The 16,853-nt window shown below is 45.7% G+C and overlaps 1 protein-coding gene across 14 annotated transcripts in view; it reads left to right on the forward strand.

Annotated features, from left to right (window-relative positions):
- The window catches only part of BRSK2 (BR serine/threonine kinase 2), a 708,663-nt gene that overhangs the window by 292,426 nt on the left and 399,384 nt on the right, over positions 1-16,853 (forward strand). The window contains exon 2 of one of the 14 annotated variants that reach the window (XM_061610104.1): positions 14,179-14,287. The exons of the other annotated variants lie outside the window; for them this stretch is intronic. Within the exon in view, the coding sequence (XP_061466088.1) occupies positions 14,257-14,287 (31 nt within the window). The 5' untranslated portion in view covers positions 14,179-14,256. The remainder of the gene's footprint in view (positions 1-14,178; positions 14,288-16,853) is intronic. 14 annotated transcript variants of the gene reach the window in all.

Genomic DNA, 16,853 nt, shown 5'->3' on the forward strand with positions numbered 1-16,853 from the left:
CTGGTTGCTGATTTGCTACCAGGCCAAGTTCAAGGTGTGCTTTCCATGTTACTGGTGCCACATTGTTACTGTATTTTGTTATAGTATTTTGTTCTGCAGGGTTTACTTAGGTGCCACGGCTTTTATTTGGCAGGAAACTAATACTTTAAAAAAATGTTCTGCAACGGCCAATTGGTTTTGACAACAAACTATTATATGGGGTGTATGTATTTTTACATCTCCAGTGTGTGTGTGTATATGGAATATTTCCAGCAACCCTGTCAGGCAGGGTTGGAAACTAAGGCAGCTCACTATAAGAAATAAAGCCATTTAAATTCCAATAACCATAAAACAGTTCAAAACAGCTTAACGTGGCATGATTCTGAATTTTGGTTTGGGTGAGTGAAGTTCCCTATCAGTGCATTGCAGTCCTGTGTATGCTTCCCTGTTTGAGTAAGCCCCATTGAATACATCGGGATTTGCTTCTGAGTAAATATGCATAGGATTGCACTATAAATATTTTTACAGGTTGTGTAAAGAATAAACATCTTTGACTTTCATGCTTATATAAATATTTCTTCATACTACGTCTTGATATATATCTGATTTCACACTATGGTTGTAAATTATTATTTACAAATGATTATTTCCTCTACATTTTAAGTGTGCCCTTCATCCTTCGGGTGGTCATGGCTCCCCTCTGTTGTTTTCACCCTGAAGGACAGATTTGGCTGAAATATGGTGAGTAGCCCATGGTCACCCAGTACACTTTGTAGCTTATTTCCTTTTTAAAATTTAATTAACATGATTTATATATAGGCAAAGATTATGAAGTAATGTAGATCCACATAATACATTTAAAGCACATCCAACTCACATTTAAAGTGCATAAGATCCCCCAAAGAATCCTGGGAAGTGTTGCTTCCCCCTCACAGTTATACTTCCTACCACCCTTAACAAACTACAGTTCCCATGATTCTGTGGTGGGATTCATTCACGTGCTTCAAATGTATGTTAAATGTGCTTTAAATGCATGGTGTAGATCTGCCCTGGTATGCTGTGCATCCATTAGTGAATTGAAAAGAACAATTTTAAAAGATACTTTCTTAAAGGCTGCAGCTCAATGGCAGGGCACATGCTTTGCATGCAAAGGTCCAAAATTCAATCTCTGGAAGAGACTATTGCCTGGAATCCTGGAGAGCCAATGCCATCAGTACTGAGCTAGATGGAACCAAATGGCCTGATTTGGTACAAAGCAGATTCCTTTGTGCCTAAAAGAAGAAAGAGACCCAAGGGTGACAGTGACTCTGAAATGTATTTATGTAATTTATTTGCAACATTTATATAGTAAAATACCACTTTATAGTAAAAAAACTTAAACCAGTTTATAGAAGAAATTAACAAAATAAAATTCTTGGCAAAAACAGTTAAAGACAGGTATTTTAAAACATTCAAAATAATAAAAGCAACAATGAGTTAAAAACAGATCAAAAGAGATAAATAGCTTCTACATGCCTGGGTAGGCTTGCCTAAACAAAAATGTTTTTAGCAGGTGCCAAAATGAGTAAAACGAAGCGCCTGCCTAATGTTAATAGCATAGGTACTGCCACACTAAAGGATCGATTTCTTACAACAGCAGTACAAGTACTATATGGACCCCATAACATGGAAGGCACACCTTGAACTTGGCCTGGTAGCAAATCAGCAACCAGTGCAGATTTCAGAGGAGAGGTATTATGTCCTGATAGGGTCTCACTCATGTCAGCAATCGTGCCGCAGCATTCTGCACTAACTGCAACCCCTGGCTTAGATTGTGCTGCATGGGGATTTCTGTGACCTTGGCTGACTAGCTGCCGGGATGTTTTTAGTTTTGGTTAGGAACCCTGATTGGTTGTAGGATGCTGAGTTTTCTGCCTTACCCATAGGAATCTTGTTGTATTTGGTATGGTATTGCATCAATGTCTTTTCTTTTTCTTTTTCTATTTTCATTTCATTTATCTCTGACCTTACTCCCTTACATCCATAGAAGCTACAACAGTGGTTCCATGTGGTTAGCTCAACCCCCTTAAACCCACTGATGATGCACCTTGTTATTTACATGATGGTTTGTTTTCTGCCTAATAGCGGTAAAACAGAATTCACATACTGGGAAGTGTGGCTGCAACTGCTGTTGTTGCCAGTCTACTCCCTGTGAAGGTAGACCAAACCATGTGTGTTTTCTGTCTGTCAATTATTACTCATTGGAATTGGGTTGGCTGTCAAAGTGAGTTTATAGCAGCCCACAGAGTAGGCAGGAAAGCGTAGAGAATCTTCATAACTCTTCCTCATTTCTCAAAGCTCTCTCTGAAGTGAAGGGTCAAATCTGTAAAGAGGTTTGGAGCAGCCACCTTAAAGGCAGGCAGGGCATTCCAGGCAGGGGGTTGCCAACCTTGCTTTGATACAGATATTGTTTCAGAGGATCCCTAGTCAAGCCTTACCAACAGTACAATCCTAACAATATCTGCTCAGAAGTAAATTCTGTTGAGTTCTATGGAGCTTAGTCCCTTAGCAAGTGTGTTTAGAATTGCAGCCTTCAGGGGCATCAATCTTTACTCCTGAGTGCTCCCATCTAACATCTCCACAACACTAGACTGTCTTCCTTCAATGGCCTTCTGGTGACTGGTCTGGTCTATGGAGCTTAGTCCCTTAGCAAGTGTGTTTAGAATTGCAGCCTTCAGGGGCATCAATCTTTACTCCTGAGTGCTCCCATCTAACATCTCCACAACACTAGACTGTCTTCCTTCAATGGCCTTCTGGTGACTGGTCTGGCCTGTGGGCACTTAAACCCTTCTTGCCAGAAGCAAGTAGATTAGATTAAATGTTCCTTACCCAGGCTCACTAATCAGGTGAGAAGGAATGATCCCATCACTTCAGCTGGACCTGGGAACACCCTCATTTAGGTAATATTTCTGTCTTAATTTCTAATCAGATATTTTTTTTTGTTTGAGTGTTATGCTCCAAGCAACTGTGATTGATGCTTAATGTATCATACTTAATGACATCACTAGGACCTGCCTCCTATGTCATCACTAGGACACACTTTCTATGACATCACTAGGACCTGCCCTTATGACATCACTAGGACCTACCCCATGACATCACTAGGGTCCGTCCCTGAAATCTCAGGGTTTGGGATGCTTCTGACCTGGCAACCCTAATGTATCCAGGTTTTGTATCTCCACAGGCCCTAAGCCTTTAACTTTCCAATGTGAGCATTTAATTCCATCTTTGTAAATGTCATCCAGCGCCTGCATTATTATTCCTTGTATTGACACTTCTCTTCTGAAATTTATGACATAAAGACAGAATTCTGTCATGTGGAAGAAATGATCTTTTATCCTTGAATAACAAAGAAGTGACTCCTCATCTGTGTCATTTCTCCTCCACTCACTCGTCTATCTTTTGCTTACTTATTCTATCACTCCGCTATAGCTTGCTGCTTTGGCATTTCTTCTGAAAAGTTGACATAGTTGCTCTGAATGTTCTCTGAAGGTTGTGTGTATTCCTGAAATTGATCCACACTTTTTATGGTGCTTTGACGTAACCCAATGTGAAATGCCAATTTAAAAAAGGCAGAATATTTATAATCTGCTATGTTTTTCATTTTATTTCAGAAAATTGCTTGTTAGGAAAAGGGGATGTAACTGGTATATTTATAGATCTGGTAAGAATATTTAAGTCATTGGTCTGCAACTCGGAAACCTAGGTGTTGACTCCATGACTAATGTTGGAAAAGTCGGTCTTCAAAGGGTTCTTTAGATGCAAACTTTGTTAAAGCAAACTGTATTTATGCTAAACATTTGAATGGTTAAAATATTGATATGTAAGATCCCATGCTTCAGGGCCATCTTATATAAATGGTGCTTTCTGTAATTATCATGGATTATTTTATAATTTGGTAAGTTTATAATTTGGCTGATCTCCTGTGCCCACTGGCCTGCATGTGTTGTTGTTTAACGCCAGATCGGTGCTGTCAGGCCCAGGATGCGACTCAGGAACCAGACCAGAGGTTGTAGTTAATTCGTGTTTTATTAGAGTAATGTCCAACAAAGACTGCGCTTTCTCATGAAGCAATACAGGGATACAGGTCCTGCGACATTGGGAGAAAGTTGACAGAGCAAGGGGCTGCTTTCCACCTGTTCTTTAAGAAGGGGCTAAATGGGCGCGCAACCTTTCGCTCCTCCTTAACTCCCCCTCAGGTACTGCCCGCCTTCCCCCCCTTCTCTCCTGTCTTTTCAACCGTCTGCGTGTGCGTGGTGAGGGGGGAGGCATCACCTCCTCCTCTTCTGAAGTGTCCGATTCCCCTATGGGTGATAAAGGAGGGCTGAGGGTAAACCATCTCTCCGCCTTTCTGCTGTGATCAGCCCTCCCTCTTGCTCTGAGCTGCGGAGAAGGGAGGGCCTGGGAATGTCTGGGGGGGATTCTAAAACTTCAAGGCTCTCAGGCTCCCCGTTGCTAGGCGACCCTATCTCTGGCATGTCCTCTGTTTCGGCTTCGCTCCACAGAGGGTAAGTTCCTCCCTCCTCCCTCTGCCAGCCATTTGAATCCTCTTCTGACAACCCCCCAGGAGCCCAGCTCATCCTCCCGACACCATCCCCCTTCTCAAGCTGTGCCCCCCTCCCCCTGTCTGGCTTGGGGCGGTGAGGAAAATGTTGATGGAAAAGTTTTACTAACTCTGGAGCATGCACATCATCTGCATTTTCCCATGATCTGTCAGCCACTCCATAGCCCTTCCAGTGAGTCAAATACTGCAGCTTGTGGCGTCTGATCCTGGAATCCAAGATTTCCTCAACTTCAAACTCAAGCTGCTTATTTATCAGGAGTGGGGACCCAGGAGGCTTCTCCAGCCGCAGCTCACTGGGAGGAGCAGCTTTCGTCAAGAGGGATCGATGAAACACAGGTGTATTTTAAACGTGTCAGGTAGCTTCAGCCGGTACGCCACGGGATTAATTTGAGTTTATATTTCAAAAGGACCCACCCTTTTGTCTTGTAATTTTCTACATTTGCCCGGCATCTGGAGGAAACGGGTGGACAGCCATACCTGGTCTCCTGGTTGAAGGGGGGGGCTCCTTCCTGTGCAGGTCAGCAACTCGCTTGTACTCTGTTTTGGTTTCGTTTAACTGCTGTTTCAGTGTTTGTTGCGCCGCTTGCAATTCTTTTAGGAAGTCCTCAGCTGCCGGTACCAGCATTCCTTCTGAGCTGCTTGGAAAGACTTTAGGATGGAATCCATAATTCGCGAAGAATGGGGTTTGTTGAGTGCTGGAGTGTAGAGAATTGTTGTAGGCGAACTCTGCAAAATGCAAATATGATACCCAGTCAGTCTGTTGATAGGACACATAACTTCTTAAATATCTTTCCAAAACGGCGTTCAAGCGTTCCGTTTGCCCATCTGTCTGGGGGTGGTGGGCGGAGGAGAGTTTTAATTCCGTCTGCAACTGTTTCCACATTGCTCTCCAAAATTTGGCTGTGAACTGAGTTCCTCGGTCTGAGACTACACTGTTTGGCAACCCATGCAGTCGGTAGACTTCTTTGATGAATAACTTGGCCGTTTCCTTAGCCTCTAAGGCCCCTGCACAAGGGAGGAAATGCGCCATTTTGGTGAGTAGATCTACCACGACTAAAACGGCTGTCATTCCTTGGGATTTGGGTAGATCCATTGAGAGATCCTTCCAGGGTTCATGTGGGACAGGTAGCGGTTGTAACAGTCCTGCTGGTTTTCCTGTTTGTGTTTTTGTCCGCAGACAGACAGAACAGGACTTTACATAGCTTTCAATATCCCTACGCATTTTAGGCCACCAGAAGTCCTTGGCCACGTTCTGAATGGTCTTGTAAATCCCAAAGTGTCCCGCTGTGATGGAATCATGGCACTGGCGTAGAATTCTGAGCCTTAATTCTCCTTCTGGCACATATCTGGCTGTTTTGAACCATAATAGTCCATTCCTCCAGTGAAAGGTTACTTCTGAATCTTGACTTTGTCCCATCTCCTGCCCATATTTTAGTACGTCTGCATCTTCTTGTTGTGCCTTTTTGAGTTCCTCTTCCCACGAAGACTGGCATGATCCCAACATTAATTTCTCTGGCGGGATCACGTACTGAGGCTGGTCCTCGGATTCACTTTCTTTGTACTGTGGCTGTCTGGATAAGGCATCAGCTCTCTGGTTTTTGGCTTGGGCTTGGTAAGTGATCTTGAAGTTAAACCTGGTGAAGAACTGGGACCATCTTATTTGTCTCTGGTTCAGCTTTCTGGCAGTTTGGAGGCTTTCCAGGTTCTTGTGGTCGGAGCACACTTCGATCTGATGAGGGGCCCCCTCTAGGTATTGTCTCCAGTTTTCAAAAGAGTCCTTGAGGGCCAGCAGCTCCTTCTCCCAAACTGTGTAATTCTTCTCTGCAGGCTTTAACTTCCGAGAGAAGTACGCACAGGGGTGCAGCTCCTTTCCTTCTTGGTCTAATTGCAGAAGGACCCCCCCGATAGCAAAATCTGAAGCATCTGCTTCCACGATGAAAGGGCGGGGCGGGTCAGCAAAGTGCAGAATGGGCTCGGAAGCGAACCTTCTCTTCAGCTCCTCAAAGGCCTGGGTGGCATTCTCTGTCCATTGAAACTTCTTCTTTCCCCTTAAACAGTCAGTCAGAGGAGCTGTCAATTTGGAAAACCCTGGAATGAACTTTCTGTAATAATTGGCAAGCCCCAAAAACCGTTGTACATCCTTTTTGGTGACAGGTTGGCCCCAGTCCAATATACAGCTTACTTTCCCTGGGTCCATCTCCGCGCCTTCCGCTGAGATTCGATATCCAAGGTAGTCTAGAGACTTGAGGTCAAATCCACATTTCTCTAATTTAGCATACAGGTGATTTTCTCTCAGTCTCTGCAACACCGTCTTCATATGCTGGTCGTGGTCTTCCTGGTTCTTTGAGAACACCAGGATATCATCTAAGTAACAGATTACATATGTGTCCAACAAGTCTCTAAACACGTCGTTCATGAATTTTTGAAAAATTCCTGGACTTCCACAAAGTCCGAACGGCATGACCAGGTATTCATACTGTCCGTAAGCGGTCAAGAACCCTGTTTTCCATTCATCTCCCTGCTTCATCCTGATCAGATTGTACGCTCCTCTCAAATCCAACTTCGTGAAGATTTTTGCAGAGCGCAGTCGGTCCAACAACTCTGAGATCAGGGGCAGCGGGTAGCTGTTGGGGATGGTGATCTGGTTCAATGCGCGATAGTCGTTACAGGGTCTGAGTTCCCCCCCCTTCTTTTTCATAAACAATAGTGGCGCTCCAGCAGGGGATTGTGAGGGGCGTATGAATCCTCGTCTTAGGTTTTTATCCAGGAATTCCTTCAGGGCCTCCCTCTCAATCTCTGTGAGAGAGTAGATTCTCCCTGATGGAATGCTGGCTCCTGGCACTAGATCAATTGCACAGTCGTAAGGGCGGTGGGGGGGGTAAAGTCTCTGCCTCCTTTTCATCAAACACATCTTTGAATTCTTCATACTTTGGCGGCAGGGTCACTTGCTCGATCTCTTGCACTGCCCCCGCTAAGGTGTTCTTGATTCCTTCAGGTTGACAGTTCTCCTGGCAATACTGTGAGGTGAACCACACCACCGCCTCCTTCCAACTTATTGTGGGTTCATGCTTTGCTAGCCAGGGCATTCCCAGAATCACCTCAAAGTTCGAGAGATCTGACACGTATAGCGAAATGAACTCTTCGTGCCCGGGGATTTGAAGTTTCACTTCCTCCGTGGCTTGTGTCACCCCTCCTGACTTCAGGGGTCTCCCATCGATAGTCTCCACAGCTAGGGGAGCGTTCAGTTTCCACCGGGAAATTCCATGACGCTTGACTAACTTTACATCAATAAAATTTGTGGAGGCTCCACTGTCAATTAAGGCAGTGGAATTAAACACCACTCCTCTGGAAGTTGTAATCCGAATAGGCAAGACCAACAGCCCCTTTGAGGGAGGTTGGATCGTTGGGGGGCCTTTATAGAATGCTGCCCCCAGTCCACCGGCCTGCACGTGGACTGGGTGTTCTAGTTTCCCGACGGCTCAGCTTTCCCCCCTTTTAGTCCACAGTCTCTGGCCACGTGGCCCGGCTTTGAACAATAAAAGCATAAACGTTCTCGGCAGCGTCTTTCCTTTTCTTCTTCCGACAGTCTTGGCCTAGCCCCTCCCTGTCCCTCAGCTGCATTACCTGCCATTCCTGCAGAGGGAAGGGTCTTGCTGCGAGATGCCGAGGCTGAGTATCTCGGGACCTCCTGCTTCCTTTCCAGGCGCCTTCCTTCCATCCGGTGATCTATCTGTAGGCATAGCCGGATGAGCCCTGGTAGGTCAGCGGGGGGGGAGGTCCTGGCCAACTCATCCAGGATTTCAGCATTTAATCCACTCCGGTACATAAACATCAGGGCGGCGTCATTGTAACCAGTTTCCTGGGACAGAATTTTAAAAGCGTTAGTGTACTCGGAAACAGTCCCTTTAGCTTGCTTCAGAGCGTCTAGTTGCCGCGCTACTGTTTCAGCTCTTTGCGGGTCTTGGAACATCTCGGTCATCTCCTGTATAAATCCTCTGTACCTTCTTAAGACAGTATCTTTTCTCACGAGATACGGAGTCACCCATTTTGCAGCTTCTCCCTCCAGGAGGCTAATCACGAAGGCCACTTTAGCCCCATTGTCTGGAAACTCCATGTGCCTGACATCCAGATATAACTCACATTGAGCCACGAAAGTTGCCAACTGATCACTTTGTCCCACGTATTTTGGGGGCAATCCAATGGGAACCTTTACTGCGGCAGCTGGAGGGGCTGTTTGCATCTGGTCTATCGTGGCCTTCAAGGTTTGATTATCCGTCTTCAGCGCCTTGACTGCTGCTAGCAGGGCTTGGACATCCGTCTGCAATTCAGCTACGTTAGTCCTCAAGAGTTTCACTTCTTCCGTCTCAGAAGTGGGGTTCGTACCCCCCGCTGCTCCCTTTGACATCTTGTCCCAGTCAAATGAAGAGAGCATTGAGGGTGATTTAGGTGGCTCTGTCAAGCTGTCAGGCCCAGGATGCGACTCAGGAACCAGACCAGAGGTTGTAGTTAATTCGTGTTTTATTAGAGTAATGTCCAACAAAGACTGTGCTTTCTCATGAAGCAATACAGGGATACAGGCCCTGCGACATTGGGAGAAAGTTGACAGAGCAAGGGGCTGCTTCCCGCCTGTTCTTTAAGAAGGGGCTAAACAGACGTGCAACCTTTCACTCCTCCTTAACTCCCCCTCAGGTACTGCCCGCCTTCCCCCCCTTCTCTCCTGTCTTTTCAACCGTCTGCGTGTGCGTGGTGAGGGGGGAGGCATCACCTCCTCCTCTTCTGAAGTGTCCGATTCCCCTATGGGTGATAAAGGAGGGCTGAGGGTAAACCATCTCTCCGCCTTTCTGCTGTGATCAGCCCTCCCTCTTGCTCTGAGCTGCGGAGAAGGGAGGGCCTGGGAATGTCTGGGGGGGATTCTAAAACTTCAAGGCTCTCAGGCTCCCCGTTGCTAGGCGACCCTATCTCTGGCATGTCCTCTGTTTCGGCTTCGCTCCACAGAGGGTAAGTTCCTCCCTCCTCCCTCTGCCAGCCATTTGAATCCTCTTCTGACAACCCCCCAGGAGCCCAGCTCATCCTCCCGACAGGTACACAATAAGACCACATTCATCCATGATTTGATTGTGGATGAAGTTGCCAATTTGGTGAGCATTACTAAGACCTGGATGGGTGAGCTGGGAGGAGTTGATTTGACCCAGCTTTGCTTACCTGGATACGCAGTGCAACACCAGCACAGGCTGCAGGAGTTGCTGTGGTCTACAGAACTTCCATCTCTGTCACCAGGAAACCACTCTGTCTTGGAGCTGGCTGTGAGGGCCTGCACCTGGTGTCGGGCCAAGGAGACAGTAAGCTGGGGTTGCTGCTGGTGTATCATCCACCCGCTGCCCGGCAACTTCTCTGACTTGACCTGACGGAGGCCATCTTGGCTGTGGTATTAGAGGAGCCGAGAAGGATAGTCCTGGGTGATTTCAATGTCCATGCCGAGGCTGGCTATGGTGTTCCGGCTGGGGACTTCATGGCCTTGATGACAACCATGGGGCTGTCTCAAATGTCACCGGCCCAACTCATAGGGCAGGGCACATCTTTGACTTGGTTTTTGCTTCAGATGGAGGAAGGGTTGGTCTGGAGATAGAGGGGGTGGATGTCACCCCATTGTCATGGTCAGACCACTTCCTAGTGAAGCTTAGACTTATGGCTCCAATCCTTCCCTGCAGGGGTGGTGGACAGATTAAGACGGTCCATCCCTGGAGACTAATGGAATCCCCTGGATTCCTGAATGCCCTGAGGGAGTTCCCAGTAGATAGAGCAGGTGACTCTGTTGAAGCCCTTGTCACGCTGTGGAACAGTGAGGCACATCAGGCTCTTGACACGGTTGCCCCCGAACGCCCTCTCTGGCATTGTGGAGCCCGGTTTTCACCTTGGTACACCAGTGAGTTAAGGGCAATGAAACAGGCTGAACGACGGCTAGAGCGCAAGTGGTGAAAGACGTGCTGTGAGGCTGATCGGGCATGAGTAAAACATAAGCATGCCTACTGTGTGGCAGTGATGGCGGCGAAGAAGGCCCCCTTCTTTACCTCCATCACATCCTCAAGTAGCCGTCCATTGGAGCTTTTCCATATTGTCAGGGGTCTGTTGACATCAACTCCAGGAAATTGAGTTTTAGACCCTTCGGAAGCCCACTGTGAATTGTTTGCAAGGCACTTTGAGGGTAAAGTAGCTCACCTACATAGCAGTCTTGATGCCCCATTCACATCTACTGTAGTCCCCAATGAGGTGTCCAGTATAATGTCTGCTGCAACTTTTTGGGAACGGTTTCAGTTGATGCAGCCTGATGACGTAGATAAGGTGCTTGTGATGATGTGGCCAGCAATGTGTCCTCTTGACCCTTCACTTCTTGGCTTATTAAAGCTTGCCAAGGGGGTTTGACTGAGTGGATCCAGGGTATGGTCAATGCATCATTGCGGGAGGGAGTGGTTCCAGCCACCCTGAAAGAGGCGGTGATCTGACTGCTCCTGAAAAAGCCCACCCTGGACCCATTGGTCTGTGACAATTACCGACCAGTTGCAAATACCCCCTTCTTAGAGAAGGTGATTGAGAGGGTTGTGGCGCAGCAATTGCAAGTACTCTTGGATAAAACAGATGATCTTGACCCATTCCAGTATGGCTATGGGACTGAAGTGGCCTTGGTCACCCTGATGGATGACCTTTATCAGGAGAAGGACAGGGGGAGTGGAACCCTGTTATTCTTACTTGATCTCTCAGCAGCTTTTGATACCATTGACCATGTTATCCTTCTGGGTCGACTTGGTGGGATGGGTATTGGAGGCACTGTTTTCGAGTGGTTCCATTCCTATCTCCAAGGTCATTTTCAGAGAATTGCATTGGGTGATTGTCTATTGCCCTCTTACAGTTGTGCTGTGGGGTGCCGCAGGGTATCATCTTGTCCCACATGCTGTTTAACATCTATATGAAGCCCTTGGGAGTAGCGATCAGGAGATTTGGGGCAAGGTATCAGCAGTACGCTGATGATACCCAGCTGTATTTTTCTGTAATCTGAATCGGGAGAGGCCATGCAAGCCCTGGACCGCTGCCTGGACTCAGTGGTGGGTTGGATAAGGGCCAGTAAACTGAGTCTGAATCCTAGCAAGATGGAGGTGCTGTAGGTTGGTAGTTCCCTAATTCAGATAATTGGTTAGTTGCCTGCTTTGGATGGGGTTGTACTCCCTTTGACAGAGCAGGTCTGTAGTCTGGGGGTGCTCCTCGATCCATTTTTGTTGCTAGAGGCCCAGGTGACCTCAGTGGTTATGAGTGCCTTTTAGCAGCTTCGGCTGGTAAGACAGCTGCGGCCATTTCTGGACTTGGATAGCCTGACCACTGTTGTCCACACACTGGTAACCTCTAGGCTTGATTAGTGTAATGTGCTCTATATTGGGCTGCCCTTGAGGTTGGTCCAGAAGCTGCAGCTGGTGCAAAATGCGGTGGCAAGACTGGGGCAGGGTATCACCAACATGTCACTCCACTGCTGAAATAATTGCACTGGCTGCCCATTTGCTACCGGGCCAAGTTCGAGGTTCTAGTCTTGGTGTACAAAGCCTTATACAGCTTGGGACCAGGATACCTGAATGACTGTCTTATCCTTTATATACCCAGTCGATCACTGCACTCTGCAGGTGAGGGCCTCTTGCAGATACCATCTTATCAGGAGATCCGTTCTGCACAACATAGGAAACGGATGTTTAGTCTGGTGGCACCTACCCTGTGGAAGTCCCTCCCCTTAAATATTAGACAGGCACCATCTCTGTTATCTTCTCGATGCCTATTGAAGATCTTCCTCTTTCAACAAGCCTTTTAAGTTGAGACCTTATCCCAGTTTGCATCTGTGTTGGAATTACTTTTTAATATGTTTTAATACTTTTTAAAAAAAAACAATATTTTCACCTTTTTTTAAATGATGTCTTGAAAGCTTTCTAAAAAATAGTTTTAAAGATATTTTGTTTTAATGTATTTTAAAGTCTGTTTTTATGATGTTTTAAAGTGTTTTTAGTGCTTTTGTTTGCTGCCCTGGGCTCCTGCTGGGAGGAAGGGCGGGATATAAATCAAATAATAAAATAAATAAATAAATAAATAAGTTTGCCGTCACTATTAGATGTTTCATCCATTTACTAGGGGTGTACCTTTGTTCTGGGGCAAACGAAAAATTGGATCCTATTCATTTTGAATTGTGCTGTAATGAATGTAGAGGAGTGATTGGGCACAAATGGACTCCCATTCATATTTGTTTGCTCCACTTGTGGGATTCCGTGGTGAGATTTATCTGTCTCCAGTGGTGGCAACAACAGAAACTGACATTGGTGGTTCCTCTTGATGGCTATTCCCTCCCCCTCCACCAGCCGCCAAATGCTCAGGCATAACATCATTCTGAAGCACTGAGGGAAGGCAACTATGGCAGCTTTCATAATTTACCACCCTGAATGCCACGTACTTATATTATGTCAGGACGTCCTGGGAAAAACAAAATAGTGACCACCAGGCACGGCTGCTGATGGTCTGCCCCACCACTGCCTTGTGGCACCAACAATTAAAAAAAAAAAACTTTTAAAAAGACTGCCAAAAAGCTCACCATTTAGTAAAGTAGAGTAATTTACAGCGTTATCAATGTCAGTGCCATAATGTGCACACCCAGAGTTATGAACGCACCGCTTTGTGAAATACTTTCTGCAATGCACACAGGGAGTTCTGTGTGAGGTAGACCTGACTCAAGCCCTATTTGCTTTAGTCTTAAGGAATGTTCAGCATGAACAGTCCATGACTGAAATGTAGAAGCAATCCCTTAGCATGTAATTCTGTGTGCACATGTTGAAACCTCCACAAAAAAAACAGTGAAAATAGATTTAAGAAGTAGAGGGCAGTTGAGCCTCGAAATAGTCCCAACTAGTCAATAAAAGCCAGAAAACAAATTTGAAGGTCAAATAAATATGACACTATATTTCGTTGTGCAAACCAAGTGAAATGAGATATATAATCAAATAGCAGACAGTGACTGGTGAGAAGTAATTTTGAGTTTTAATGCTCTTTCCATTTTAATAATGCAGTGTTATGGTAGTAGCAGAAGGTAATTTTCAAAATATACTGTTTATCTTCGACATGTCTCATAGCTTCATGGGTTTTATGGATTGAAAATGGGTAATAAAATATTGCATTACAAAAAAAAATAGTACTGTAAGCAAACTGTATCCCATCATGAGCTATTCCTGCATGAGGACATCAGTTTTCCCACACTGATGTGCAGGACTCATTTAAACGAAGCAAACAAACTTGAGTGCTTGACAGCAAGTTGGTTGCCAGTGAAACCAGCACATAGTCCCACACACCCCATGGTCCAAAGGAGAACTCTTGCAAAGGAAAGAAAAAACACCTTTCAGTATTTTGTGAAAATTTTATACTAGCACTTAAAATAAATGATTACGTTCTGCTTGTTCTTGTCACAGAGAAAAAGAATTGTCAACTTTCGGACAAGGATTAGACCAGTACAGACTATAAGTTTTGTTATTTCTTGCAATGAGATCCCTTGACTGAATATAATTTACTGTTGTTAAAAATAGGGAAGATTTCCAACTCCTTGTTATGGCGCTGACTAACCAGCATGCTGTAAACATGAAAGGAAGACACCTCGATAAAGAATGGGAAATTTCATTGTGAACGTATTTTCAGGTATGCTTGCAGTAGGCCACAGTCTGAGAACCTGTTCAGTTATATACAAGTAGGGAATGGAGAACTATAACTGAATAGCATTTCTTCTTTCTTCTAATTTAATGTGTGAAGTGGAATTTCTACAATTAGATCCATAAGCCTGGTGCCATTAGACAGACATATTGGACTGTGACCCAGGGTCTATGGATATTTGTGGGGGAGGAAGGCTGTTTAATCCAGGACCTGACATCATTGCACAACCCATCATCTGCCTTCTCAGCACCTAGGAGAGCTATGTGGGGAGGGTAGGTTGCATACACTCTGGCCCTGAGGAACAAGCTATCTACCTGGGAGGATCATTGCTCAAAGCAGATTAGCATCTTCTCTGGCATTGACCTGCCTCAGAGTCCTCTTCAATGCACAATAAACAGTGTCCTCTTCATTGGATGCTGTAGGGTCTGTGTTGCAACATTAAGCATTAACAGGTTTGAGTTTTTCTGAGCCATTTGCCAGGGAAGTTAGATTGCCATTTCCTAGGACAGGGTATGGAGGAAAAGGGAGCAGCAGTGTCCTTGTAGGTTCCATTATTGCTCCACCCACCAGGTAGCGCATTACTTTTCCCTGACCTGGCTTGGTTTTAAGGCCTTCACCTGAGCAGACTCTGGATTCTGACTTTGCCTGCTTCTCAGTTTCTCTAGATGACTTTTCTTGTCCATCTGCTCCCTCTTATTATCCCAGCTTTCTTGTTCTCCAGCCTGCCAACCTGGCTTTCTCTTTGTTACTCCTTTGAGTCTCTGTTGCAGCCTCCTTTAGTCAGACTCTTCAGGATGAAGCAGGGGATCTATAAATTTTGGCTGGCTTTAATGACCAGCCATAATTTGTGCATACAGAGGACTCATGAAAGGGAAGGGGGCAGTCTCTCACTTTGTGTTGGATTAGGCAAATGCTTGGAAGTTATGAGGATATCTTAAAGATACTTGAAGTTCCCCCATCCCTACTTCTAGAGATGACTCAAGGATGGAGTAGTGACATTCTTTCACTTGGTGGGTGTTGTAGACACATAGAAGCAGTCGTTTCTTTACTTTGTACCATGCTTTGAAGGCATTGAGAAGGAGGGGGAAAGACTTCCTGTCTTAGCCTTCTGCAGAATTTGAGAAAGCAAAGCCTCTTACATCTCATTTTCAGCAATCTTCTAGCTTTTGTACTTGGAAGTGTTTGCTGAAGGCTCAGAAGAAGGTTGGGGTTGGCCTTGCTGAAGCTAATTCTATTAGTTTTGTAAGTGCTGAAGAGTAGCTAACACAGTCACCACTACAAATAATTTATCATTAAAGAATACATGATCTGAGAACTTCAGTCACTAATTGGTATACTGGCTCCTCTTAATAAATTACTTTTGTCCATCCATACTCAGGGCAAGGCTCCAGATACTTAGAATGGAACTCTACTCTTTATCCTATTTATCCCTCCTCTTCCTTCCTAATGTGGCACAAAACATGTAAGATTCGGCGTACATATGATAATCTAGGGCTGTTGTCAGATATAATCAGTCTCTAAACTTTTCCTGTTTGCTGGCTATCTCAGTCCTTACTCCAACTAATGATAAACATAATTTCTTTGTATTCCCTTAGAGCTGTATTTCTATTGGAACAAGGGGAACTGAATCAAATGACAACTTTTATATGTGCAATGGCCATTGCATATCAAACACCCCATCCTTACTATTTCAAGCAGAGTATTCTTCAGTGGAAGCTCTTTATATGCCCTGCTGTGAGTTACAAGTGATGCTTGTGTGACTCAGCCGTAAGATGCAGCTGAGGCAGGTTTACTAAGTAGACAGTACTTTACTTGACAAACCAAGACAGGGCTGGCAACAGGCATGACTGGGCCCTTGGGCACCATACCACCTGGGCCTGCATCATTATGCTCCCCAACACCGCCTCCTGATGCAGGCGGCTTGGGCTTAAATAGGCTCGCCTGCCCCACCTACTTCCCATTTTGTTGCATCAGCACACTGAGTGTGCATGCCTACTATCACCTAAGATGGCAGCATGGGTGTCCCTAAGGGGCTGATACTTCCACCGCTATCTTGGATTATGTTAAGAATCTCTAAAGGTTGGCACCCTGCTGCCATCTTGGGTGATGGTAGGCATACACATGCGGTGCACTGAAGGGGCGACATGGGAGGTAGGTAGGATGTGTGGGCTTATTTAAGCTCATACTATCTGCAGGGGGGTATACCAAGGGAGGGTGGAGCTCCTGCTCTGTGATCCACTGCAACGTCAGGTCACTGGGCCACACAACCTGACAGTGCTGCAGATTGCGGGTTAGCTCCACCCTCCCAACCTTAGGAGGGGCTCCTCAGGAGCTCTTTTGGGCTATAGGGGCTCTCAGCCAGTGCCTAACCTGGCCAGGTGCTGGCACCAGGCCTGAACCAAGATGTCAAAACATAGCTTAACTATGATTTGCACAAACCACACTTCCCCAGATTTGAACAAACCGGGAAACTGCAGGTTGTTTCAAACTGTGAATGGAAATTCCAGTCTCCTCCTCTTACACATTAAGGTGAAGGAAAGCAAAAGAGGAGTGT

The sequence above is a fragment of the Rhineura floridana genome, chromosome 2, assembly GCF_030035675.1.
Source record: "Rhineura floridana isolate rRhiFlo1 chromosome 2, rRhiFlo1.hap2, whole genome shotgun sequence".
Lineage (NCBI taxonomy): Eukaryota > Metazoa > Chordata > Lepidosauria > Squamata > Rhineuridae > Rhineura > Rhineura floridana.